General features: G+C 44.2%; 2 protein-coding genes and 1 non-coding gene across 3 annotated transcripts; 2 read left to right on the forward strand and 1 right to left on the reverse strand.

Annotated features, from left to right (window-relative positions):
• Positions 1-122: 122 nt before the first annotated feature.
• On the reverse strand, positions 123-5,246 carry ERVS71-1 (endogenous retrovirus group S71 member 1, envelope). The gene is made up of 2 exons (XR_011808039.1): positions 4,912-5,246; positions 123-3,019 (listed from the first exon to the last, which is right to left on the reverse strand). It is a non-coding gene; the product is annotated as an endogenous retrovirus group S71 member 1, envelope (transcript).
• A 20-nt stretch (positions 5,247-5,266) lies between these two features.
• Positions 5,267-6,072, forward strand: SMIM26 (small integral membrane protein 26). The gene is made up of 2 exons (XM_072035412.1): positions 5,267-5,430; positions 5,657-6,072. The coding sequence occupies exons 1-2, from the start codon at positions 5,313-5,315 to the stop codon at positions 5,842-5,844; spliced, it is 306 nt and encodes a 101-aa protein (XP_071891513.1). The 5' UTR covers positions 5,267-5,312; the 3' UTR covers positions 5,845-6,072.
• A 908-nt stretch (positions 6,073-6,980) lies between these two features.
• On the forward strand, positions 6,981-27,216 carry DTD1 (D-aminoacyl-tRNA deacylase 1). Its single transcript, XM_027453573.3, has 6 exons — positions 6,981-7,346; positions 8,207-8,297; positions 10,540-10,775; positions 16,254-16,351; positions 25,555-25,731; positions 26,601-27,216. Exons 1-5 carry the CDS (start codon positions 7,304-7,306, stop codon positions 25,708-25,710), a joined length of 624 nt encoding a protein of 207 aa, XP_027309374.1. The 5' UTR covers positions 6,981-7,303; the 3' UTR covers positions 25,711-25,731; positions 26,601-27,216.
• The last annotated feature ends 235 nt before the right edge of the window (positions 27,217-27,451 follow it).

Below are 27,451 nucleotides of genomic sequence, written 5' to 3' on the forward strand. Positions count from 1 at the left end.
GTCTTTACCTTATTTTGTAACATTCTTTGCTTTTAAACAGTGTATTTTAGCAACCTGCAATAACAAAAAATAAAACCGGGTTGTTATACGTGGCGGTGATAAATCAGAAGAGCCAATCTGAATTATGGTTCAGCAAAATAGAATTTATTCAAGCAAGCGATCAAGCAGATAAAACAGCGCTGGGTGGCTGGGGAGTCTCTGCTCACCCTTGCCAGAGTCCCCGTTTTCTGGGCTAGTCGTTCCAGGTTTACGTGGCACATCCTGGTTCCTGGTATCCTCTGCGACTGCTCATCCTGTTGCTAGGGGGTTGTCACGGGCCCCTCTGGTGGTCGTGGGGATGAAGGTTGTAGTCTTCCTCTGCGTTGTGGATTGTGGCCTTGCTGGTTGGAGCACGTGCAGTATGTGCCAAGGATCGTCTTTTCCTTACTTGGACATTCAACTTACTGCCTTTTATTTAACAAGATATTGGGGTTGGGGACTTTTCCGGCTATACAAAGTTGCAATGGTTGAACCATCTTGTAAGATGAACCCCTTCAGTTTGATTGACAAATTCATTATGCAATATATATTACAACCCCCCTTTTGTTTTTTATTATTTTGTTCATCAAACCGAGTAATGGTTTCTCGGGCCAGGGAGAGGATGGGAGTTTCTCTATTAACAACCTTGTCATCCTCTAGGTGTTCATATTGTTTTCTTATCAACAGTAGGTGTGCTGCCTCCAATCTATTCTTTACTAATCCAATGACCTTATTCAGTATACAGGGTCCAAAGGTCAAAATAAGCATTAACAGTACCAACGGCCCAGCTATTCGCGATAGCAAGGTAGTTAAGCAGGGAGAACTCCTAAACCAAGACTCATACCATCCTTGTTGAGCTTCTCTTTCTCTTCTATGCTTTCCTAGCCCTTCCTGAATGCTGCAGAATCCCCCTTGCTGTAGGAAAAGGATATCCATCCCCCTCCTGTTCTGTAACACTACCTCCGATAATGAAGTTAGAGACTTTTCCAATGCTGTTATCGACTTCTCTGTTCGTTCCAAGTCCTTGTCTACTGCTCCTCTTAGGGAACTAAACCCTTGTTGCTGTTGGATGGGAGAAGTTATTCCAGTTCCTGCCCCCACCGCCCTAATGCCCAATAACGTGGTTATTGTAACCACTGTTACAGGTTCCCTTTTTATGATGTGATGTGTTTCAGTGTCCCAATAATCATAAACCACCCCTTCTGGATGGTATAATATCCGCAGAATAACAGTGACTGGCATGCAGTATTCTCAAGAGGCATTAAACACTTCAGGGGATACACACGGGTTAAGCCCTGTTTTAGAACATATCCATCGAGCTCCCTCCTGAGGAATGACCCACTTTTCGTTAGTTTCATTGATAGTGGGTTGGAGGGAGCTACAAAGCATTTGCTTAGATTTTGGTACTTTGCAAACTCCTGTCCCAGAGAGGCGTTGCATGGTTATCCCGGTTTTCCTCTCTCCCCAAGAGTACTGGGAGGGTGAGGCGTCGTCAGTGCTCACTAGTTTCATTCAGGGTATCATGAGTAGCTTGCATTACTTTCCAGGGAGGGTTTTCCTCAGCTACACCTGTAGGAGGTGGTATGGTATTATCCATAACTGGGGTTACTGTGCTTGTCGCAACCGGGAGAGGTGGTATCTTTATCTCGGGTCCTTCCAGGACTTTATTAGGACCAACTCCCTGAGGGAGATTCTTTACTTTTTCCTTTTTTATAAATATTAAACCTCCTCTATCAGCCCCAGGTTCCCAGTATCTCACACCCCACGTTTGCCCTGTGAGCCAGGCAGGGTCGGTTGGATTCGTTACATTTACATAGAGTTGTTCGCAATTTCCATAGGGCATCCGAATCCCTCCGCTCCAGTCTCGGCTTGGAGGTGTACACCCGTAGGGTCCGTATCCTACAGTTAGGAACTGATCCTGCCCTGCTCCTGGACTCCAATCCGAAGCAATTGTTTCACAACCCCAATAAGCACAATAGTAGGAGTTGGGATAGTCGCAATATCCCCTTCCTGGGTTTGAGCTGGGGCAGAAGTAAAAACCCTTTTGGTTCAGACATGGACTTATGGGTGCTAGTTGACAAAGAGATGTGAGGAAACTTGGTGCACCTGCCGTAGTCACTTGCTTAATGATAGTTTGGTCATCCCACCTAATTAAACTCCACTTATAGAGCTGGTGGGGGCTCTCTTCTCCCTTTGTTACATCCAGCCAGATTATCAAGAATCCCATTACCCATACAAACCAAGTTAAGCCCGAGAAAAATGGAGGGGTCCTACCTTTACTACGGCTATCCCAGAGTTCTTGGTGGGCACTTTGTCTTTTACCCTTGTTGCTTCCTGTAGAAGGTAGGAGGCGTTGGGGAGGTACGGGGGTAACTTGGCTTGGAACTGGCATTCCAAGGGGCCTCGTGGGCTGATTTCGGAGGTGGTTCACCAACCTCGATCCCCTCAGCATTACGTCTCTGCCTCCTCCACCTACTCTTTTGCTTGGAGCAACGGGGTGTACCATCTCGGCAGCAGCCGTATTCTTCAGGGGAACCTCCTTCATCTTTAGCCTACCTTAATTAAGAGGCTTCACTCCCCTAGCTCCACACCTTATCCTGGCCACTGTCCTTCTACAGACCACTTGAAGGATTTTCTGCCTTTGTTGGGCAGAGCTTGCTTACACAGAAGCGATACTTCTCAGGGCTTATAATACCACTCTCTGGATTCCTTTATGATTTTCCCGGTTGCCACCCCCACACGCAGTACCTCTAGGAAGATACCCGTAGGAGCAATGAACCCTCCACTTTTCTTTACAAACAAAAGGATAACAAATACAGAAGTCAGCACAAAAACAAATGCAAAAATCAGCACAGAAGATAGTTTCACCTATCGGTTTTTCTCTGGAACGTGATCTTCAGATTGTCGGGGTTTCTAACAGTCTCCCAGTGAGATTCTTGGACGGGTCCCTTTATCCTACTAGCACGCGTCCATCCTCGTTCAACCGTTCGAACCGCGGTGCCTGTGGTGAGTAAAACGAGAAAGGGTCCTTCCCAATGAGGTGTCAGAGAGGATGCTCTCCAAGCTTTAATCATTACCATGTCCCCTGGCTTAATCTTGTGTATTGCCATATCTAAGGGTGGCCTCTGTACTACCATTCCCTTCTATATTAGCTCCTGTCTTCACTTCATGAGCTCAATGATTTACTCTTTTAACACCTTTTCTTCTACCTTTGGGTGTTCAACTGGTATTTCTAAATCATAAGGCATCCCATACAACATTTCAAAAGGGGAGATCACAGTATGGGTCCGAGGTTGTGTTCTCAGCCACAGGCGCCTGTACTCCCCATTGGGTCTGCCTGTGGAATTCTTTCATTATTCTCCATGCCTTTAGGAATAACTTCCCTGCCATCGGGAAGTGCCCACCTCCCTTCTTTATCAACGATTCCCATTTATTGCAGTTTTTCTGCCTCTTGGGCGGTAAAGCTCTTGCTACCTCCTGTTCTTGCTGTTTCTCTGACCTGTTCTGCTTCTTTTATTACCAGTAATGTGGTCCGTTTTGCCTCCTCATCAGCTAAGTTATTTCAAAGAGGTACCTAAATAGAGGTACCTCTTTGGTGACCTTTCACGTATACAACTGCAATCTGTTTAGGTCCTCTCAAGGCCTTCAGGGTTTGTTTTATTAGAGCTTCGTGTATCAGACCCTTCCCCTGAGAATTTATTAACCCTTGTTCTTCCCAGATTTTCCCAAAGGTGTGAACCACTCCAAATGCATAGCTAGAGTCAGTAAACACAGTCCCCAGCTTTCCTTTCAGCAGCTGTAAAGCCCTTAATACTGCATATAACTCACATGCCTGGGCCGACCTGGTTGCGTCCAAAGGACCAGATTCTTTTACCTCCGAGGTGTTCCCATCTGTTATGGCATAACCTGATTTTGGTTTCCCATTTATTACCCTTGATGATCCATCTACGAATAATTTCTCCCCATTCGGTAATTCCTCTTACTGTTTTACCCTTATGGGGATTTCAGGATTCCTAATGGTAACTTCAAAAGGGGTGATGTCTAATTTCCCTACTGACTCAGGAGTGTACCGCACCTCAGGATTGATTTTTGCCTTGTCCTCCGCAGTGAGGGTGCATAATTTAACCGCTATTTCCTAATAGATTACATTCTGCTTCAGGCACTAATAAAAAGGATCCTATTCCGATTCGAGAGGGGGCCTCTATTTCTACTCCCTTTATTACCAGGACCTTAAAAGGTTCTCCTTTTGCTCCTATTACTTGTAATTTCTCCGGGGAAGGTAAGCATCCCCAGGGCACTGTCTGGACAGTAGATCTTTCTGCCCCGGAGTCCAGACCTTGCCTCACAGGAGTGGCAGGGTAGTCTTTCAAGCCGCTCAGTGGGGGTCTCATCCTTCCTCTGATGTTCGCTAAATGGTTTGTTACTTATACTTCCCAACCTTGGGAAGTTCTGTAAAATCAACTTGCATCTTTTCAAACGGTCTCTTAGCTAGTCCCTGCCCTCTGGGTATTCTTTCTCTAACTTGCTATTTATTAACCTTTTGGCATGTTAAGCATTCTCCCACAATCTTCTTAGCAATTTCATAAATCCCAATACACATTACTGGACCACTTTAGGACTAAGTATTAGGTGGTCTCCTCTTATCCGTTTCCCACCCCACACCTGCATACAGTAACGTACCACCTTTTCTCTACTTTCACCTCGTCTGGACGGCCAATCCTCCCAGTGGGCAATCCTTACCCCCAAGGGACGATCTGGCGGTATATCGGGCAATCCTGCCTTGGGTCCCCCATGGGGTCCGAAGGCTTGCTGTCCACACTCACTTCGCCCCTCAGGAGCATCTCATTCAGGCACATTTTGGGAATCCCACCCCGGCCGAGCGGAACCACTTACCACACTTATTTCAGTCCTGAGCCTTCGTACGGATCTTTGTGCACAAGAATTATGGCGTACTGCAGTGTTCTTTTGCCTGCTTGCCTGATTTAGGGTACAGGGCTCATCGGGGTGTCGTCCACCTGGGGGCCATCCGAAGCTGGGGGCGCCTCCCCTGAGCTTGGATCCCGTGCCAAGGTAACCCGTATCCGAGTCACGGCACCAAATGTGTTATTGGATTGGCTTGGCCTTCCTCCTTTCCACTTCCGAAAAACAATCAGAAAGAAAAAGCAGTAGGAAGTATTAAAACTAAAACTGATCGTCTGAGCGGTTTCTTGGGGGAGGCTGTGAGGGAGGGTCGGAGGGCGGGGCGGTAATGGCGGCGCCGCCATGTCCCGCCCCTCAGGGGGCGTGAGGGGATAATGGCGGCGCGGGCGGCCGTGTGGAACGCCCGCTGGGCCTTGGTGTACTCGCTGGGCGGATGGACGGCGCTGGGCGGCATGATACGCTACAGCTACAGCAGCGACGGGGCCGGGGACGGTACGGGGCCGGGAGGGCTCGCCTGAGGGGTTGGGGGTGCTGGATGTGGACCCCGGCCCCGGGGGGTGAAGCAGGGGGGGGTCCGGGGGTGCTGCTGGCTCGCTGTGCCCCCCCCCGAGCTAGGTCCTCCTCAGCAGGCTGCTGGGGGGAAGTAACAGGACTGAAATGTTCACAGCAGTGAAACACTACAGTACTAAACTTTTTTTGTTTTTCTTTTATGCCTTAGAGAATGAAAATCATTCTCCAGTAGAAGACTCGGATTCGCGGGAAGTAGTCGTTACAGATACGCCTATAGGGATAAGAGTCACAACGGTAGCAACGTATAACAAGGACTTTGTGCCTCCTGCTACCCGGCTGCTCAGGCGTGTGAAGTCTTTCTTTGACCCTACTGACAGCCCTCCTTCTGAAAAGTGAGTAGTCTGGAAAACTGAACTCTGTGCTGCTCGGGGAGAGCTGCCTTGTCTGAGAAGGTTGTCCTGGAGCTTGGCATCGCACCGTCAGTCAAAAACTCTCTCTTGTTTTGATGAAACAGCAGCTCCATCACTGAAATCACTTTGCAAAACCTGTCACCTTCTCGCCTGCTTAGATCAGTGCTGTATTTGCACTTGTGTTCAAGTTATTAAATGTGAATAATTCATCTAAGAGTGGTGTGTTAATAAGCCTGTGTGCTGCTTGGTGTCCTGCGCCCTGTAGTCTGACCATGTACCCGCTGCAGCTTTTTGTGGAGATTTCCCAGCTCAGTGGTGGTGCTTGTTCTGTTACAAGCACAAAGAATGTTCTGAAAGACCAAGCAAGCTTTGTATTGTGTAACGTGGCTCCAGGGGTACTGCTTCATATAGCAAACAGCACCCCTATACGAGAGACCTGCTGTCCCCTCGCAGGTCTTTGTGGGCACTGTGTTCAGGTACTGAGACCAAGTCTTGTGATTTGACCCTGTGTGCAGCTGCCCTCAGTCCCTATACTCATTACCTCTTTCTCTGAATTTGCTAACTTTCATTTCTATAGGGGTTTCCCCTCCTCTTAGAGCTTCTGGGTGCCTTTAAAGGAGGTTGCCCCTGCCATGCTCCTGTTTGTAGAGGGGTATCCCTAATCTTTACACATTCTGCCTCCCACTGCTGTGACTGTAATTTTTGTTTCTATAAGGTTTCCCCCATGTCCTTGTGGACATAGCCTGCTTTCTTCGGGGGCTTCTCCTGTACGCTGCCTCCCATCTGAAGGAAGCTGACCGCATTCCCTGCATATGCAGACCTGCCTTTCTGTAGAGACTGCCTCTGCCCTTGCAGACACCTCCCTGTTTCTACAGAGGCTTCCCCCTTTCCCTGTGGCCTTTTATAGGAGGATGCCCGCTTGCTGCTTATCTTTACACAGCCTCCCCACAGACTGCAGATGCCACTTTGGTGTATAAAAAGCTGCTTCCCAGCCCTCCCCCCTGTCTTGTAGGGGACTTTTATACACACAGCTGCCCCACCCCAAATTCCACAGGGGCTTTTATACCACATTGCCCTCAACTTACAGACACACTTTAACTACTGGCCCCCCTGTTCCTACACCTACCACCTCCTCAAGAAGCCTTCAAGAAGTTGCCTTCAGGAAGTTTCCTGGGCACCTACGGACACCGTATTCCTACAGAGGGAGTTCCTCCAGAAGGCTGCTGGTACCTCCCAGCAGCTTCCTCGCCTAAAACCCTAAAACCCAGGGTTTGGGGGCTTCCCTTAGGGGTCTTCCCTCTCGGCACCACCCTCGGCGCCCCTCCAGGGCTGCCGCAGCACCTCCGCCCCGCCAGGGGACGCTGCCAGCCCCCCCCCGGGCCTCCCCTGCCCAGCTCCGCCGCCGCCGCCGCAGCCTCCCCGATCCGGGCCTCCGCTGCGCCACCATGAAGGCCATCGTCCAGCGGGTGGCACAGGCCAGTGTCACAGGTCAGTGGGCGACACCGGGACCGGCAGCGGGACACGGAGCGGGGGGCAGAGGAGGAGGCGCTCCGCCCGCCCCCGCCACGCTCCGCCCGCCCCCGCCTCCTCCTCCTCTCTCTCCCCCCCCCCTCCGTGTCTCCCCTTCCACACCTCGCTCAGCCTTCGGGCTGTGTGGGGAGCCGTGGGGAAATGGGGTGAATTCGCGGGTATAACTTATTGGGGGGGATTTTTGCGTTTGGGGGGAGTCCTGGTGCCTCTCGGTAGCGCTGCTGAGCCGGTTGTGGGCTGTGTGCAGTGCTCCTAAATGCTGGAGTGAGTGTGGTGAGCGGGTGCCTCACTCCTGAGACCCTGCATTTGGAGGACTTCTCTGATATCTTTCTGGAAGGGACCTCAGAGATCAGCATGTTCCAAGCCCCCTGCCACACACGGCGATGCCACCCACCACATCAGGTTGCTCAAACCCCATCCAGCCCAGCCTTGAACACCTCCAGGGATGGGGCATCCACAACTTCTCTGGGCAACCTGTGCCAGTGCCTCACCACCCTCACAGTGAAGAATTATCCGTACATATCACCAAATCATTAAGGTTGGAAAAGACCTGGTCCAACCATACCCCTACCACCACTGTCACCCACTAAACCATGTCCCCAAGCACCACGTCCAGCCTTTCCTTGAACACCCCAGGGACAGTGATGCCACCACTTCCCTGGGCAACCCGTCCCAGTGCCTTACTCTTTAGTAAAAGTAAGACTGATAAAAAGGGTTCAGAATGATGTTTTCTGTGGTGGTTGTACAGCTGAAATTAATACTTACCTGTGCCATAAAATGAGACAATGCATTTAATCTTTGTTTTTCCTCTTCCCTAGTGGGTGGTGAGCAAATAAGTTCAATAGGACGAGGCCTCTGTGTGCTGCTGGGTATTTCGTTGGAAGATACACAAAGAGAACTGGAGCACATGTAAGTCATGTATTTCCTTTTGCCTTGCACTCTTTTATTTGTAAATTTGTGACTCTGAATCAGTAATGCCTATGCTGCTAGTCAAGGAAATGAGGCACTCCTGTTGGGAAACACAGCTTTGCCAGTGTTAGTTCCTCTTGAGATTTTACCTGGAACGCAGTTTTTTTTTTAGTTGGTGTTTTCTTTTTATGTCCCATTGAGAAAGTAAGTTTTTCAACTCCTGTCTATGTGTTTTTTTTTTTTTTTTTGTAAAGAAGAGGAAGAATCAATGTTTTCTTTTTTTTTTTTTTTTTTCTTTTTCTTCTTATCTCCCTTATTTGAATGTCCGACCTTTTTACTTTTAAGAGTTTTACCCTAGAGGACTCCATGCTTCAAGTATGGTATATATCAGAAACCTCAGACTTTTAGTTTGTGCATGACAAATTCTCCTATTCCAAAAGACTGGAAAATCCCATCAGTTATTTTTCTGTAAAGATGAATCAATTTTGGCAGCCTGGAGGCCTGGCTCTGCCATCCCTTCCATGGCCGCAAAATATTGCAATTCAGCCACCAAACACAAGAGAGAGTTCTCCAGGCGATTCTTCTGTCTCCTTCAGGTTTTTTATTGTTCTGGGGCTGATCTCAGTTCCTATAAAGACAAAGAAGAAACAGTTAATTCAAGAAGAGGGAAGACAGTGAGGAGAATGTAAGTGAGGGTGAGAACAATGCTTAGCAGATGTGGAAGAGAAAGTACAATGTGAGGGTGCAAACTGAAGGTCGGAAGGTCTTAGGAAATTCATGGAAGATGGCAGAAAAGCTGAAGACACTTTAATCAAGACGTGCTCCAGTGTCTTGTCTTTCTGTTTGTCTCTTCGGTGTGTGGCATTTAATATATTGTTTTTTCTCATTCCTGCCTTGGTGAATGACAGATGCTTTTGAATATTGCAAGTGGGTGATCACCAACGACCGTGCTCGCAATGCCAGGATGTTTGGATGGCTGACGCAGAAAAGGCAGGAAGCCGGCATCTGAAAAGAACAAATAACAAGAAATCAGCTTAACCAGGCTCTTCAAGTGCTATTAAAGGAAACTTTTGTAATCCTGTAGATGAAACAGCAAATACCTTTTTCATTAAAACACAGCTGTGATGATAATTTAAACCTATGTGCCAGGCCTTGCAAAGCTTCTAACTGTGCTTCATTCAGAAGCTGTTTCTGTTTGCCTTTGACATGCACAAATTGGCAGGGATATTTTTCTGTGACTCTGCCTTTAGTGGTGGCAAAGCCTGAAGCTAGCCCATAATAAAGTTTCACCTTTGCTTCATGCTACCTGCCTCACCTCTTGTGCAGGTAAAATGTCTGGCTGATGGCTGTGATTGAAATACTTTGCACTTGATGTGCTTTACTTGGCAGATGCTGCAGGTGTGGAGAAGCTAAAAGAAGAAACTAAAGACTGGAGAGTAGCATGCGTGCAGTCTTGTAATCGAAGGCCAACCATTGATTGGGTTGTACATCTGCCTGCCGCTTTTTAGGATTCATTTGTGAAAGGCCCCTTGTCCTTGTCCTCTTTGAGCATTCAAACCAGTCTTTTCTGGCCCCCACATCCAAACATCAGCCCTAATGCAAATCTAAGTGACAAATCCCGGTCACCACTTTGCTGCCCCCTCTATTTCTGCACTGTTCTCAGCTTTTCTTTTGGTCCTGATGGAAAAGTGCTTTCCTTGCAGGGCTTGTGGCATCTGGTTTGGGATGCATGCTAGTGGGAGACCAAGCTGGAGGAGTGTGTGTGAATCATGTTTGGTAACAACCATAGTTCAGGATGATCTCATTTCATAATGAGTGTGATTTCCCAGTGCAGTAGGAGGAATAAATTGCCAAAGCTCTACTTGTTAAATAACGTTGTGACTTGTAAAATCAGATAGTAAAGAACAGGCTTTCTGACTTATTATCCCATCTTCATGTCACCCAGTGATGGATGTGCAGTCGTTCTGTCCTGATCTCATTCTCTACAAAAAGACAGAAGATGTTAATTAATGGTCAGATAGTATTATGTCTGTGTGCAAGACTTTCTTTGTTATGGCTCTACCTAATGTGAGAATATTTCTGTGGTTTAGGAAGGAAAGGACAAAGGGATCTGTTATGTGGAGGCAGAATGAATGTGCATCTGCCATCCCCTTTATCTCTTCCTGTGTGGTACTTATTACTTGTACTCGTTGATGCTGCATGGGACAATTTAGAAATTTTGTAAATCTTTTTCTCCTTCTAGGGTTCGAAAGATCTTAAACTTGCGAGTGTTTGAAGATGAAAGTGGGAAACACTGGTCCAAAAGTGTGATGGATAAACAGTACGAAGTGTTGTGTGTGAGCCAGTTTACTCTCCAGTGCATCCTGAAAGGAAACAAACCCGACTACCACATGGCAATGCCCACAGAGCAGGCGGAGAGTTTTTATAATAACTTCCTAGAGCAGCTAAGAAAAGCCTACAAACCAGAGCTTATTAAAGGTAAGGGTGAAAGGTTGGTAAGGTCCTTGATGCGACCAGTAGACCTCATTTGTGTGTTTTTCCGTGATTGTTACCTTATTCTCTGAGTGTATGTGTTGCAAAGCAGCTGTCTTTATGCAGCGATAGATGAGCAGTTTTACAGTGCATTTACAAGCAGCCTGATGGGGTGATCAGTCCAGCTTTCCTCTAGCCAAGCCATTTCTTGGTGTTCCTCTGGAACAGTTTGATGTTTAGATGTTCCTGTGTTGTTGTCAGATGTACAGTGTGAGCAGTGACTGACCACATGACCCAGGGAGGCTGCAGCCATGAGAACGAGCTCTGAGGTTGCTCAAAGGCTGGGTGCCCTGGTGCCAGGCTCACCCAGGGCAAGCATTTCTTCTGAGGGGTAGGGGGTTGGCCAGGCTGGAAGGCATTGCCGGTGTGTGATGGGCAGTGCATCTCAATCTGTCACTTTATTTTTGCGTTCTGGTAAGTGATAATGAAGACAGTGGGAGGTGTAATGTGCTGCTTGAAAACAGCATTTGATGTAGACTCTCTTTCCTCATCTATATGCCGTTTATGCAACAGTTTTCTCTTTACCAGAAAATGCCTGGCTTCCCTTTGCATTTGTGCTTTATGCACCTTTAATCTTTTCTGTTTGCTTTCCATCCATTTGCAGATTTAGACTTGAGTTTTTGATATGGTTGTCCAGAAGATGAGTGTAGAAGGACTTTTTTTTTTTTTAAATGGAGGTTATTAATAGACTGAAGTAGAAAAATTGAGATCATGATATGGTCAGCCTTACTTTCCTTATGAGGGAAAAGGGGAAAAAGGGCAGCAAAATAGCTGGGGGAAGGTTTAGAGGTTAATCTCAGTGTTGACTGTAGATGAAAGGTAAGATACCGTTACTATGAAGTGCTTTCCAAGGAGGTGCAGTGAAACATGTGCATAAAATGCTTGTCGTATGTCAACTTTCCAATAGCTTGATATATTCTTCCAGTCACCCTTTGCTGGTGATAAGGAGTGCACTTCTTACACCCCTTCCGTGCATTCCTTTTGGTCCGTAACAAAAAACTTCTGGTCTAACAAATTCAGAGTGTGTGCTTTTCTAATTTTTATCTTTTATTGAATTGTGATTAAGTTAGGACCCATTCCTGTGCCTCTGAAACAGATAACAGAACTTCCTGGGAAGCCAATGGGAATAAAATTTGCTCTGGTAAGATTTGATTAAGTTGGGCCCCTTTGTCTGGGTAAAGTAAAAGCAGGTATGGGCTTGCTTCTTTCGCTTAAACAAGGTCCATAAAGATTGATCGTATCAACATCTTTACATATCAACATCTTTATCCTTGGGATTTGGAAAATGCTCTGTTTCTCAAGCATTTTGTGCATTCTGACAGCAACTTTTTAACCTTCTCTTTTCAGTGAATAAGTTGTACTCCTGAAATGAATAGCCACTGCTGTTGAGTGCCCATATCTTGGCACCTGATTGCCAATGTTTTCTTCAAAGCCAGCCTTCACTTCTGTTCTTTTTTTTTTCATGCTGAAAACATAGATTTGGAAATGCCAGAGTGGCTGCCTGTGCTACTGTGTCAGATAACACATGCATTTGAAACTGCTTTCAGCACTGGAACCACCTGTTAATTTATCATTTTGCTTTATTTCTGTTTTGTTCCAGCCTGCACTGGGCTGCATTCAAGCCTGTTAGTCTCTTACAATTGAAGTTTCTGTTGTGCCAATTGCTTTGCCAGTGTTTTTTGTTTGTCTGCTATTCATTTCTTTATCGATTTGTGGGTGCAAGCTTTCTGTAGCCTGGCAGTTTCTGGGATAGCAGGCAAAGCTATGCGGTTGCACCAGCAGAGTTTACAATTCCCCTGAGCTGAGGTGGGTTAAAAGATGGAGCCTTTGCATGCTGGCTGGCCACATGCGAGCAGGACTGCTCGGGAGTAAATAGAGATTTTTGCAGTTGTGATGCCTGGGCTATGATTCAGTGCGACATGCAAACGTACTGAATTCTGCGCTGAAAAAGTTGTAACAAAACCAAAAACAACAAAAACAGAGCCTGGGGTCTGTCCTGCGTGCCACTAGGTTACAAAGGGTAATGGGGATGCCCTGGGAAGGAGCGCTGATGAATGAGCTGATGGGCTATTAAAATAGGCTTAGTTTATCAGCGTGAGGCTCTGCCTGCTGTCTTCAAAATGTGGCCTCAGATATTTCCCCTCCACACACATGCAGCTGTAGTCACCAGGAGATTAGAGTTTGATTCTCTGGATTGGTGCAGGTGGTGTAGGTGATCTTGCAAATACGCTTAATGCCTTTTAGAAGAATCATTTCATTATTTAAAAGGGTATTTGTGTACCTGAGTTAAAGGCTCATGAATGTATTGCCGTATTGCTTAAGAGCCTTGTGTTTTCTACTCCTGCTGTTGTTTCCTTAGTCTCATCTGGCTGTCAGAAGTTCAGGTACTACACATGCTGGGGCAGGCGACTCCTCCATCTGGCCTGTGGTTTATCTGGAACTTGCCAACTGGGAGCTAAGAGTGACCAGTGGTCCCCAAAGAGAAGTGCAAACTGTTCTCTCACACCCCGAGCAGGGGAACATTTGACAAACGGTATCTTGAAAGGAGAGAAGGGTGCATCAGAAATCAGTGCTACTCTTGATTCGGCACTTCTTGTTGTGGAATTAATTCTTAATTAATTCCTAAATACCTCAATTCACCGTGAGGAACAGAGCTGGTGAATGCAGGTCTGAGGACTCTGCACAAGCTAGTATCTGAAAACTAGGCCTACACAAGGCTTCTCCTTGCGGGTCAGGCCTTCGCTCTCTGTCCTGAACGTGGATTAATCTTCTGAGGCAGTGAGGATTAGCGTGGCAAAGAGTGTGAAACATCTCCCTGCCTTAATAGCAAGATCTGAGGCAATGTGGGAGGACTTTTCCACAACAAGGAGTTTAGTTCAGATTAAGGTCTGGTGCAGGATGAAAGCAGAATTATTCTGGCGGATCAATTCCCTTTGTGAGTGTTGTCACTTTGGAATAAAGTGTGCTTATCTGGAGCAAGGTTACTCACATGGGGTTAATTAGGAATAACTTTCCAAATAGACAAGCTTAGAAGTAACTTCTGAATAAAATCAGTGTGAAATTTCTAGGTCATGAGGCTGGAGATACGTCCAAAAATATTCTGAAAGTGTATTATATTTCATTTTCAAGTCTTTACATCGTAGGTTTGTCTTGTCTTTGGCAGCTCAGATGATAAAAATCCTCTTTGCCTCTGAAGAAGGCGTGTGCCAGAGTCTAAGGGCAAAGGAATTTGAAGAGATGGGTGGCCAGCAGAATAAACTTCTCACTTATAGGATCCTATTTTATTGCAGAGGAGGCTGCAAGGAGCTGACTCGATCAGTTAAGAAGTCTTAAAATTGCTTACTACTTTGAAGAGCATTGTGGTATAAAAAGCAGGAAAAGAAATAGTATTCAGGGGTAAGTTGCTAGTGTTTCCCATGGTCATTACAGGACCACGTGTGGGATAAATTTACCCAAAATTACCAGGATAACAAGTGACATGGTAGGAGGGTGGATTCTTTCAGCTCCTTTCTTTCTAACTGAAATATGAAATCAGTCCAGAGAGGCTTCGTTTTGCCTTGGGACAGAGATGGAAGAGATCAAATCCTTAGTTTCTTCGCAGTCCCGTGCAGAAGAGGGATTTGTCTCCCTCAGACTTTCAGAAATTGCATTAAAGGGCAGAACAATCAGCTCCTTCGCAGCCCTTCTGCCCAAGTACCACAGAGGTGCGCTCTGAGGTGAATGCAAAATGGAGCACTACCACACATGTTGGCTGTTTTAGGAGGAGTCAGGCTTGTGTCTCAACTTCCAGGAAACCAAAACATAAAAATGATAAATGCCCTCTCAGAAAGCCTGTGTGAAGTGCCTGATACTGTAACTTCTGCTGACATTGGGATGAGGGAAAGAAGGCAGGAGCAAGTTTTTACACCGGCAGCCAGCACTGGGGGAGATACTGCTATAGAATGATGAGTACTGATGTAAGAAGTGAAATTAGTTTTTAGCTTTCTCTTACTCTTTTAGGCAAGACCAGACCCCCAAGCTGCAGAGAATAACTGTATTGCAGTGAGGCCACTTTTTGAAAAGAGCCATGCTAACTGGTGCACCGCTAGAACCCTTTATTTTTGTTGTATAAAGAAGCTGCCAGCACAAAAGCCCAAAAGCATCCTACAAGGAAAGCACACGCTGCACAGGGTCTGTAGTTCCTGAAACTACAGGACACATCAGTTTTTGGTAAGGAGGGGTGGCAGCTGCTTCTAGGAACAAGATCAACTTTGTAATATATAGTTTGCAATCAGTAGTTTGGAGATGGAGGCGAGTGGTGGCCCACAAGACATTTTGGAATAAGTGCAATAGTTTTGGAGTATGTGAAGAAATTCCCATTTGGATGGCTTTTTAAATTGCTTAAGAGAATGAGATTGCCATGACTGAAGCCTGCTCTGCCTTTCATACTGCGGTGTTTCAAAGGCACTGAGAGGAATATCTGGAAGAGAGAGAGGCCACAGAGGAGGGCAGCATTTTCTGCTTTTAAGTACTGTTTCCATTAGCTCTTAATCTTAAACTCTCTGAGCAGTGCTTCACCTTGACCTGAGGTGAATTCTCCTTGGGTCAAAAGACTGGAAGTTTAAGTATGAGGAGAATGGGAGAGAGCTGTTACAAAGATGTCCCTCGAATGCAGTTCTGAGGCAGAGACAATTGAGGTAGAAAGTGCTGTGACCTGGGAGTGCTGTGAGGGTACAGGTAAACGTGATGGCTTCTCTACCACTTTCTCAGACTTGAAGAAAGGTGCTGGGGAGGGTTTTGTTTGCTTGTTTTAGGTCCAAACATGCATGGAAAGTGTGAATGGCTGTCCTTTTTCATGAGTAAAGTACAGGAGAGGGAGGATACGGTTACAGAGAGCTATCTAAAAAGTATTCTTTCAAAAAAAAATAAAAAATCTTTCAAAAGCAATTTACCAAACTCCTACAAAGAATGGCCTAGGTTGGAGACAGGAACATAGGAATTACTGTATCAGATTGGGATTGCCCTGCAAACTGATGTCCAAAAGTAGTGCTTCAGAATAGTCTTTTTTTATTTTTTTTTTAACCCTTTGCCCATATTTAAGATTTCTTCAAAACTTCAGCTTATTAGTTGGACTGGATCCCTAGACTTAAACTGTTACATCCTTTAAAATTTTGTCTCCTGCCTATGAGAAGTGTCCTGCCTCACCTGAAGTCTGATTATCTGTGGACTTGTTCTGTTTTGTGGACATCTCTGTACTTTGCTGTGTGTTTGTTGTCTCTGAATATCAGAGCACAAAGCTGAGCGCATGTAGACTTTTTTCTTAGTAACTTTCTGCAGTTCTTTACTTGGCTGTCCTTTATTTACTTATGCTTATTTAAGTAGCACATTTGGGAAAGATTTTGGTACGTGTTATCCTTTCAGCCCTTCTGTCTCTTCCCTTTTCAGATGGCAAGTTTGGTGCCTACATGCAGGTACACATCCAGAACGACGGTCCTGTAACAATAGAGCTGGAGTCCCCGGCTGCAGCTGTCGACCCTAAACAGGTAAACGAGCCTGGAAAGGGCAGATGTATGGGGCTGTGCCTCCTCTGTGAATTCATACATCTGCGTTTATGTGTACTTGGGAATACTGGCATGTAAGGCATTCTGTGGCAGCAGAGCTCTTTCTTCAGAGTTGGCGGGTTCATGCACACTGTTCTGTTTTTCCCTCTTGTGTTCTAACAGAGGTTGGAAAATACAGGGAGTTATGCATCTCCTGGGAATTCTTCGTAGCTCAAAAAACCCACCATACTTAAGGCATTTGGAGACTAATGGGAAAAGAACATGGGACAGTCTAAAGCATTGTCTCTTATACAGTAGTTTCTCCTTAAAATTATGAATTCTTACTATTGAAAGAGGTTGTCAACTGAAAAAAAAAGTCTACATCAAGAAATTAAACAACAAAAACAAACCAACTCACAGGCACCAGGAGAGGGTACACAAGAACAATAATATGGTGATTTAAAGCACTTCCTTTGCTTGCTCACTGTGTCTTTGAGCGTCATGTTGCACAAACAGGCTAGCTAAAAGCTGAAGTAATATCTTGTAGATAAACTCCCTTTGCATATCTCAAACCTATTAATTTTCTTAATTAAAGGTATTCATAACAGTAACTGATGAAAGCAGTGCTATACTGACAAATACTTTACCTTGAGCTATCTTAAAGATGAAAGTAGGCATTGAGTGGAGAATATCAGACAGAACAGAATCAAATTTATCCTAGTGCTAATGTAACAGCTTAATTGGTATTTTGGTATTTGGTATTTCTGACTATTTAGCTTCTCATACACCGTTTCCCTAATTACAGAATTACAGAGCGGTTGAGGTTGGAAGGGACTTGTGTAGGTCACCTTCTCCAACTCCTTCAGTGTTTGGGCAAGGAAGAAGTTTTGCTAGTATGTGGGTGCTGTTGTTAGCTGGAGGTTAAGCAGTTCTGTCACCCTGCACAACAGCCAGGCCAGCCAGAGCAAGTGCATTTCTGTCAGAGGGTTGGCTATTGGATTCTGAAAAACCTCCAGGGATGGAGATGCCAGTGCTTAATGGGGTAATCTTTTCCAGGGCTTTACAGCTAGAATCTTAGGCTAAGTCTTTGTAACACTTCGGCAGTTTAAATCCATCCCAATTATCTTGTTTCCCATGGTCACAGATGTTTTTCATCCTGTTTGCTATTGTTTATTTGTGTGTATGAAGAGAGGAATGCTGTCTGTACCAAGATAAATGTACCAAGATAGCAAAACCTATCTGATTCTGCTCTGGGATTATTCCACGTTTGCCTACTTTTAATCTAAATTTTTGAGATTCAGTTTAGTCTTTCTGTTTAAATGACAAAAGGTCTCTATCAGCGATCTGTACTGCAATGCTGAGCAAAGGATCAGTTGCAGTAAAATCATTCAATTCTTCAGACTGGTGATGAGACCATACGTGATTAGCAGCAGGTGAACCAATCATACTGATGTGGTATGTATGGCTAAAGCATTTGAGAAGAGAAAGCATTGGAATTAAAATTGTACAAGCTAACAAGCTGTAAACAGCATGCAGCTGCTTATTTTTGTTGCCTTAAATAGCTAGGCTATATTGTTTTGGAGTTTTTTTTATATCTTCAAATTCTGCTCTGCATCCTTTTGTGATGTTTTAGCCCCTAAAAGAGCTACACACACCTGTTCTCTGCCTGTCTGTACTCTCACAGCTGTAGCACAGAGTTCACAGCCCAGGCCATACATAATTAGGAGCAGCAGCAGCTCTGTCTTTGGATTAAGGGCTAGCAGATGTAAGCACTCACATTCCCCTGTGGAGGAATGGAGCTGCTGCTGATTTGCTGGGAAAATATAACTTGTAGAAATGTGGATGGCAGAGCAATGGTGTGCCTTGATCTCCCATTTGAACTGTTCTACATTTCCTACATCATCTCTGAGGGTAGATCAAGTGTTTCTGAAAAGTCTTGCAGTGAGGGTAGATTGGGTATTTCTTGCGGTTACGATGCAGGAAACAAAAGAATTTTTTTTAATGATCTAGTAACAAATCACAGGCACTGCAGTTTCCAGCCTTAACCTATGAAGCAATTTTTGGGTAATCCCTTTTTGAATATGCATGCATCCATTTGGATAATTGCAGAGGTAGGCACCAAGACAAAAGATGTCTGTGCTATCTCAGTTAAGTTTGTTGTGATCATTGCTGAGTTTAGGTTAGCAATGCCCAGAGTGCTTTGTGTTTTTATATCCTATGTTGGGGAAAGCTAAAGAGATAACGTGGCTTGTTTCAAAGGATTTTGTAGCTAGTAGAAGCAGCCGAATGGAAAAAAAGTGAGAAGAAGTTTTAGGGGAAGTGACATGGACACAAGTGAAAAAAACAAACCACAAGGTGTGAAGGTGTTTTGGTTCCCCCAAGAGAGTATTGCTTCAGCTTGTGTTTTTGTTTTGGGGAAGGATGGAGATTGTTTTAGTATTGTGTGATCAGTACCATTGTACTTATGCAGCTGGTGTCAAATATTTTGTGATCCTAATCTATGGTAAATGGCTGTATGGTGACGGCCTCCATCTGCAGGAGGAATAGATTTTCCCTGATTTTTCTTTTTAATCTAGTTTTATTTCCTACCCATGTTGACATATGCACCATATGAGAAGTAAAGTACAGTCCTCTCCTCAACTCTTTTAGCTGATGTTTTTCCTAGATGTTGTGTTGCCTCTCTGATACTTGCCTTCTTCCAGTTATGCTGAGCTTACTTATTAAACAAACCCGAAACCTAAGAGTTCATTTTCTTATACCAGAAGTTTTGGTGAGAAAAATGAACCAAAAAGAGCTCAGCTTGTTATCAGTATCACTGGTGATAAAGAATGGGGAGGAGAACAAGTGGAGATATCCCCACGCAGGGATAAACTGCTCTGCTAGGGAATTTTTCCAAGCCCCTGGGAGGACAGTTAGACCAGGCTAACTGATGAACGGCAGGTACCACTTCTCTTGCCTCAAGCTGAAGTTACAGATACTGTAACTTGATTGTATGCTGCTTACGTTTCTTTTAGGAACAAAATGAAGTATGCAATTCCGTGCGTGAGCTGCTCATTGGCCTAAAGGATCCTGTCCTCTTCTTAAGGAAAAAAAGCTGATAATGCTTTGATCATAAGACTAAGGTACAGATATGTGGAAAGGAAAATGAAGAAGTTAGATGATGTGCTGCCTTCTTAGCAGGCTGTGAGACAGTCCTTGTGCCACAGCCTTTCAGTGGCTTTATTTTTGCAGTAAAGCTCTAATAATCATTTTATCTCTGTGCTGTCGTCACTTAGTGATATTAGTACTAAACTGCTTTATTTGTAGTGACCCTATGATAGTTTGAAGGATTTGTCTCTTGGAAATGTAGCCTATCCTTAAAGTTGTTGTAATCCCTCCCCTCTTCTCCTCTTCATTTTTTACTTTGAGGTTTGAAATTGTAGCAGCTTGGACACAAGTACTGAAATTTAAAACATACATCTGCAAATCATCTTGTGGTTCCAGAAACATGAGTACTGCCACTGATTTTCTGGCAGACTGCTGACAGAACAATTCCGCCAATGGTGTCATTCACTTTTTCCTGGTGTTATTGATGGTTAAATAAAGGAAAAGCTGTCTGGAGAGCAGAAATCAATCTCTGTGTACACATTGATCACAGAAAATCAGGAACGCTGGGTGTATTTGTTTGTTCAAGGAAGACTGACAGTGAGGAGATTTAGGATGTGGGAAATTAACTTGAGCAAAACAAACAACCCAGAGAATTATTAGTATTTTCAAGTGGGGGACTTCTTGTGCTAGTATGCATGTTCATCCTACAGCAAATTGGTTTCAAAAGTAATGTATCATGGTATTACAGCTGATGGAATGGCAGACATTTCTGAATAGTGAAACGTTTCAAAGAGCAGCCTAGCTTTCCACTATAATTACTTCATTTTCTTTTTTTTTTTTTTTTCATGCCTGTGATGTACTATTAAATTGCATCAAGCTAGGATGTGCCAAAGAAGCTGTCAAACCAAATGTAAATTCTGACCTTTTTCCAAAACTGTTACTCTGTATTTCAGACAATCTGTTGGGAAGGAAGCAGTGTCCACAGGTTCAAAATGTCTTGTTTATCAGCAGTGTCCCAGCAGTGTCGAATATCTGTATTGCAACGGCAGATAAGAAAAGTTAGTTTCTGTGGACTGAAGACTTGTATTTTTGTGTATTGTCATGAGGAAGATGGTCTTGGACACTTGAGATATTTCAAGATCTTTCTGACTTCTTCCATGCTTAGGAAATTCAGCAGCAGGCTCAGACCAGATACTGATTCCCCAGGGAGGCAAAGCACAGATTTTGACTGCTGGCTAGTAGTTTCTGAACAACTGATCTGTTTGTGGGTTGTGATTCTTGCCAAAGTTGTAACATGGAGCCATGCTGGGGTACTGTGCCTTTAGATAAAATGATCAGCATTTGCAGGTTTACATCTGAAATTATTCTGTGTGATTTTTCAGGCTTTGTTACTCCTGTTTGGTCTGTACGTAAGGCTGTCTAAAGGGCTTGAGGGGTCCCGATTCTAATCCTGTGCCCATATTTTTGTCTGTGGTATGTTTACATGTCATAGCTCAACACAGAGGATGTCTGGTCTCGTGTTATAAATGTGAATGTTTCAGTGCTTGTGCAGACATAACCGCACTACACACAGGATCACAGAATTGCTTAGGTGAGCAGAGACCCTTTGATCATAAAGTCCAACCATCAACCTAACCCTACCCACTCCAACGCTAAACCATGTCCCTAAGTGCCACATCCACGTGTCTCTTAAATATCCCCAGGGTGGTGACTCCACTACCTCCCTGTGCAGCCTGTTCCAGTGCCTGCCCAATTTCCCTGAAGAAATTCTTCCCGATATCCCATCTAAACCTTCCTTGACGCAACTGAAGGAGCTGACAGCAGTGCTCACCAAGAGACTTTCAATAATTTATCATTAAATTACTGTAGAATTAAATTATTATAGAATATTTTGTCTGCTTCTTCATCCTGATGAGGTGGTCTGTAACATGCTCCTACCACATTATCTCCCTTGTTGGCCTTACTGAAAGGTGCTCAACCCTTCCATCACCATAACTAAGCTCCACAACATCAAGACCCTTCTGTAGAGGCCTACCTCCCTCCTCTCCTTCCCTGCCTGTCCCTCCTCAATGCCTGTAGCCACCCTTCTCAGCTCACCTCACACACCTCACTGAGGCCTGTGGCATCATAGCTCTAAGACAGGGCTAAAATTCCAGCTCCTCTTTCTTGTTTGTGAAGAAGCATTTAAGTTGGGCCCTAAGGAAGCTGACTGCTGCTCTTAAGGTGCTGTCACTGACCTCAGCTCCTTTTCTTCTCTCCGGGCAGCCACTGCTGATGCTGACCAGCGTTCCCTGTGCCCAGCAGCTGTAGTTTAAAGCCCTCTTTGCCTGTAACTAAAGATGCTTTTTCTCTCCTCAGACAGACAGACCCCATCCGACCCCAGAAGAGCAGGCTTCTCCCCGTACCTCTCAGAAGAGGGTCACCCACTACTATCACCCGTCACACTGGTAGTTACTCAGGGAGCAGATCGGGCTGGTTTAGTCAGCCCCGCCATCTCCTCTCGTGTGACCTGTCCTTCATCCTCAGCGCGCAGAGCAGTGGAACAGTTCTGCCAGGGCACCTCAGGCCTGGGGGAAGTCTCTTCCTCTTGCTGGTCCTTGCCATTTTAAGCTTCCATTCTTCTGCGTTACTGGCCTCCTTCCCTCCTCTGTGTACTGGTGGGGCCAGCAGGGTTTGGCTGTGGTGTGGTGGGCTCCAGCTGTCTGCCTCCTCCTCAGCCTTCTCACGCTGCTGACCGCTCAGCTTTGCATCATCAGCACACACAGTGCTTTTGCTACAAGACAGTGCTGCATCTGCTGTAAGAGGGCCATGCTTTGAATGCTGAGGAGCCTTCCAAGGGGTCTCAGCCTTAATTTAGGATTTTAGATGTAGAGTTAGGTGCTTCCCATACAGGTGCGCCATCTCCGCAGCTAGCCAGCAAGCATCGTGGTGCAGTAGACACAAACAGCTCATGATAGGTCTAAAGATGAGATGATAACTGTCAACACACTCTGTACTTACATGAAAAGTATTAATGATACATTTCATTGAGCTGGAATTGTCTATCTGAAGAGTTATTTGCTGTAATACTAAAAAATGAGCCATCATTATTTTTTTTCAGCTTGCAGGCAGGTCTTTTGTGGCAGAGCATGCTTCTGTAATGTCCTTTTCAATCAACCAAGCGCTTTATAAGCAAGGACATGAAAAACTTAAGAGATACGTAATTCTTTTATTGCCTGCATAATGAAAATCAGTCTATTTTGTGAGTACAGAGACATACATATTTCATCTCTGTGCCCAAACTTTGGTTTATAGGCTGGTCACGGTACATGCACAGACTGCAGAGCATGCGTGTGAGTGTGTATGGCCATAGGTACACACAAATCTTTATTTATTTCAGTGTTACTTGAGTTTTAGATGGATGAAACAGTTCATTTACAAACTTTAATTTATTATAATTTACAATAAATTTTTAATTTTTGTTTATAATAAGACATGGATTAAAATTATCCTCTTCCCTCATATAAATGAACTTGTCATTTTTCTTTGAGCTGGGTGAGTACTGCTGTCAGATCATGCCAACATGGGCATTGTTCTATAAATTCAGGGTTATTCCTGGTGTTGTTTCTTCTTCATCTATTAAAGATGTGAGGAAGAGGTTTAGTTGGGTTGTCATGCTTACAGTCTTGGGCATGCTACAGAGCTAGGTGTGAAGATGGATCTGGATTTTTCTCTGGTTATTCTGTTTGCCATCAGTGCTTCTCCACTACACCATTCTCAAACTAATTGGCTACAGAAACAGTGGTAATTTATGAGGTCCTTCGTGATAAATTTATGTCATAACTTTAGAAATTGTTGCTTACTTTTTACTCTAGAATATAAATACTACAGAGATTTCAAAAGAGAATTTGATCCCTTTGTACTTAAGACTAAATGTACATAAATAAATTTATAAGCCCAAGATATATAACTATGTATACTTCAGAAGTCTTAGCATGCTACTTGCCCTCAAGACCACCTTGGAAACTGGCCAGTATAAGCATGTTTGAAATGCTAATATGGCATGCTAGTATATATCGAGCCATTTCTGCCTCCGTGTAAATTATATATGAACAAATATATCTTATTTACGTGGATCCTGTATTCCATAATGCAAGGTTCACAGTGTGAACACGCCACTGTTTCCCATGTTTGGGAAATCTGGGGTTGGCTTTATTGGGTTAGCTCCTCAAAGGAAAAGGTAATTCAATTTAAATTATTGTGTCTATGTGATTTAGGCTTTTTTTTTTTTTTTTCTTTCAAGTAATGAGAAAGAGAACGCTAGTTAGAGAGGAGTGGATTTTCCTGTTTCATGGAGTTACATTACAAAACTATGTGCTACCCAGACACTTTTTCTGCACCATTATTGCTGAGAAAGGGTCACTGCTGAGAGCCAGGATGCTACAGTAAAAGAAAGGGGTACCAGCTGCAGCAGCTGTTTAGTTTACAGGTTTGTTACAACAGGTTTGCCTGGTTTGGCTTTGCGTTGGGCGTACTTTGTAGTTACCAACTGTTAGGTTGAAGGCCAGGGAGGAATGATATATACACACATCAATGATAAATGATGTCGGTATTTAAAGGTGAACAAATAAATATTTTGCAACCTAGGAACTGTGCTTTCTGCAGCCTGCAGCTAATACCGTGCCTTTCCACTTCAATACATTTTTGTTCTCTGAAGGTCTCCAAAAACCTGGTTTTAGCAGCAGAATGAGCCCAGTGCCATTTGTATAAATAAAAACCAACTGCATAGACATAGACATCATGCAAGTACTGTTAATCAGTGCTTAGCACCTTTAATAGTAAGGGCTCTCAAACATTTGTTTCTCTTCTTGCAGATGCACTCACTTTCTCAGTCACTTTTAACATTCACGTGCTGTTTATGTAGGCTTGTTGGCAGAATAGTAATGTGCATTTATCAGACACGTGAGTTAGAATATTGTCTGTATCATGCCCTGGGTGCTTGTTACATATCTGCATGTGCCAAGGACTGGATCATGCTAAATAGATGCATTGTACTCTGTTTCAGACAAGTAGCCCATGTGTGCAGGTATGTAAGGATGGTGTGTATGTGCCATGAGGTACAAGGGGATGCTGTGCATCCTCCCCAGACTCTGCATTCTGCCCACAAAGCTCATAGTGGCTTGCAGATTTACATCTTCACATTCATCTTCCACAAGCTTGTCTAATTCATAATCAACACACTTAATCTCGCTTACTCGATTCTTGAAGATTTCACCTCGGAAAAGATCTGCTGGCCATGAAGTGACAACTTATGAGTAGCATGTTTTATCCTGGGGGAATCATCATGGAAGCACTTGAGAAAATCAGAAAATTACAGAAATTGACCAAGCTGATGGACTGCACGCAGTGTCCATAGTGATTTAAGTAACTATCAGTTTGTAGCTTCCCCAAAACTTACTGCAACCTGCTTCTGAAAAGTGGGAAAGAGATGTAACAGTGACAGCTAAGTGCAGCTTAGTTTGACTTTTCTAGAAGCATTGATAATATCTCTGTGGAGAGGTGGCAAGGTGGTGTTAGCTGAAGGCTTTGTCCAAGCTGATTTGAAATGGTTATTCTATGTCCTATGTGATGCTAAAGTTCATCTGTCTTTTCTTTCTCTTTTTTTTTTTTTCCTAGTAGAAATAAATGTATTGTATGAATGGATGCCTGAACTTGTTAGAGACCTGCAGACTGTGACACTGCTACTTAAGACCCAAAGCAGAACAGGAGGTTGGTGGAATCCAGCCACCCCTTCTGGTCCTTGTGTTTTATTTGTTTCTACATTGACAGAGTGCATTGAGCAAGCAGGAAAGGAACTCAGAGAAAAAGCAGAGGATAGTCCTTTGAATATGCGCACTTCTCATTTACACTAGGAGGGGTCATGGTCACGCTAGTGACCATGATTCACTGTCCTCTTCCAAATACCTGAAAATCTAAGCCTTTTTTTTTCTTTTGTTTCTCAATGATATATGTATAGCTATTATGAATCTAAGTTACCAGTGTGCTACAAATGCTCACATTTACAATTTTTTAGAAATACTGTCTTCTGAAATGACTTTATTCCATAAAGTGTTTTCTCACTTTCCTTTCTTTGAAAATAGCTGACAAAACTTGAAAAGCAACAGCAAAGAAAAGAGAAGACCAGAACCAAGGTACCCTCTGAATCAAGTAGAGAAAGAAATGCCCCCCGTAACAAGGATGACCCCAGCGCAAGCAGTGGAGCAGAAGGAGACGTGTCTTCGGAAAGAGAGCCTTAGCTCCTCCAAAGCAGGCCTCAGGTATGGCTTTTCACTCCTATAAAGTTTTGTCCTCCTGCTTGGCAGTCTCTAACCCCGGGTACTTCACTGAAGCAGTACCTGGAGTCTACAGAGAGTTACATTCGAAGTGTTGAAAGGTGAAATTCTGGTAATCTTGCTGGTGGGTAAGCTTTTTGATCTGCAGTTGGCAGAGCAGAATGCCAGAATGTAGAAGTGGGTGAAAACCTCTCCTTAGCTGTGTGTTTGGCTGGAGGTGCGTGTCTTGAATCTGGCCCAGCCACGACTGTTTTCAGGCTGACTGAAGTTCCAAAAGGTTGGTCTTAGAGCACAGCAATGACTTAACTGAGAATCCTGCTTTGTGCTCTTCAGTGCTGAGAGATACATGGTCATGTTTCTCTGCCTGTCTCAAAATCATCCCTAGCAATGGAAGTGGGAAAGATTTTGGAAGTTGGAGACAGACTAGAACTGGAAGCTACAGTTCCCCTCCCCTCAGTGTATCCTCTTGTTTTAATATTGGTGATGAGTAGGCACATTGGGAAGGAGGATGTTGTCTTAGTAACTAAAATGAGAACGTACAGTTTTTCAACAACTGTTGGCCTTACTGCCATGCTACAGGAACACAAGCTTTCCCCCACAGTTTCTGGGTTCTGTGTTGATACAAGAGCGTTTTAGAGGGCAGGAGTTTGCATGTCTTATGAGTGCTTTAATCAGCCTGACCTTTCTAACAGCATTTGAAAATCTAGGTTGCTGAACATTTCTAAAATGTTGCAACCTAGCATTAAATTTCATGCCATGACAGGAAGTCAAGATACTTCTGTCCATGTGAGTTGAAGGAACCCTGTACTTTTATACTCTACCTACAGTAACGTTTCTGTTTGTTTGCCTTCCAGAGTTTCTCATACAAAAGCTACACTGGATTCTTGAGGAGAGACCTTACAGACATTCACCTCAGCACCACTCTTCGAGGACTTTGGATAGGAATGGAAAATGGAAAAACAGAACCAAGACAATAGAAACCTATATCATTCTGTATCGAAACAACCAAAGCAATGCTATCAGATTCAGTTGTTAATGTGTAGTATCAGTAGTAAAAAGGACTTGTAACATTTTTGTGTATGTGTTTTCACATGACTGCTGAATAAAGGATGACTGTAGGCAGATTGTAGCAGAACATTCACTGTCAGTACATAAATGCCATTTCAAAAATAAATCAGGGTTTTTCCTTAAACTTACACTTGAATTCTGAAAGTTATCCAAGCAAGCTTGTACTTTGATTCTCATTCTCTGATGTCATGTGCTACCTGTTTCCATGGCAGCCTGTAGGTCTGTGTGTATTTTGGTATATTGTTCAGCTGCTCTGTAACACCAAGTTAGGCAGTCTAGTCTTTCTGCATGGGTTAAGTTATTAAAAGGAAAGATCAGCCACTAGTTGTTTATCATGTGAAACACATCTGTCTTGTAAACTTTTTTAAAACCAGAAAAGACTTTATTAAACAAATGATGCTAGCTGAGTGCCTGTTGGTGTTTGTTGCATAGCCACATCCATAGCCACGTGCGTGACAATGAGGGTGACACAGAGCAAAAGTGACAGCCAAGAAACACCTCCCAATGTAACTCATCTGCCTCTCCTTTGGAAACTTAGAAGTCGGGTTTCTGCCCTGAAATATCTACCCTTTCCAACACGGTAATTCCTTTAGATACTTTATGGTGGTCATCAACGTGCATCAGCAACTGCTCCTCG

Source organism: Anas platyrhynchos, chromosome 3, assembly GCF_047663525.1.
Source record: "Anas platyrhynchos isolate ZD024472 breed Pekin duck chromosome 3, IASCAAS_PekinDuck_T2T, whole genome shotgun sequence".
In the NCBI taxonomy this organism is placed as follows: Eukaryota; Metazoa; Chordata; class Aves; order Anseriformes; family Anatidae; genus Anas; species Anas platyrhynchos.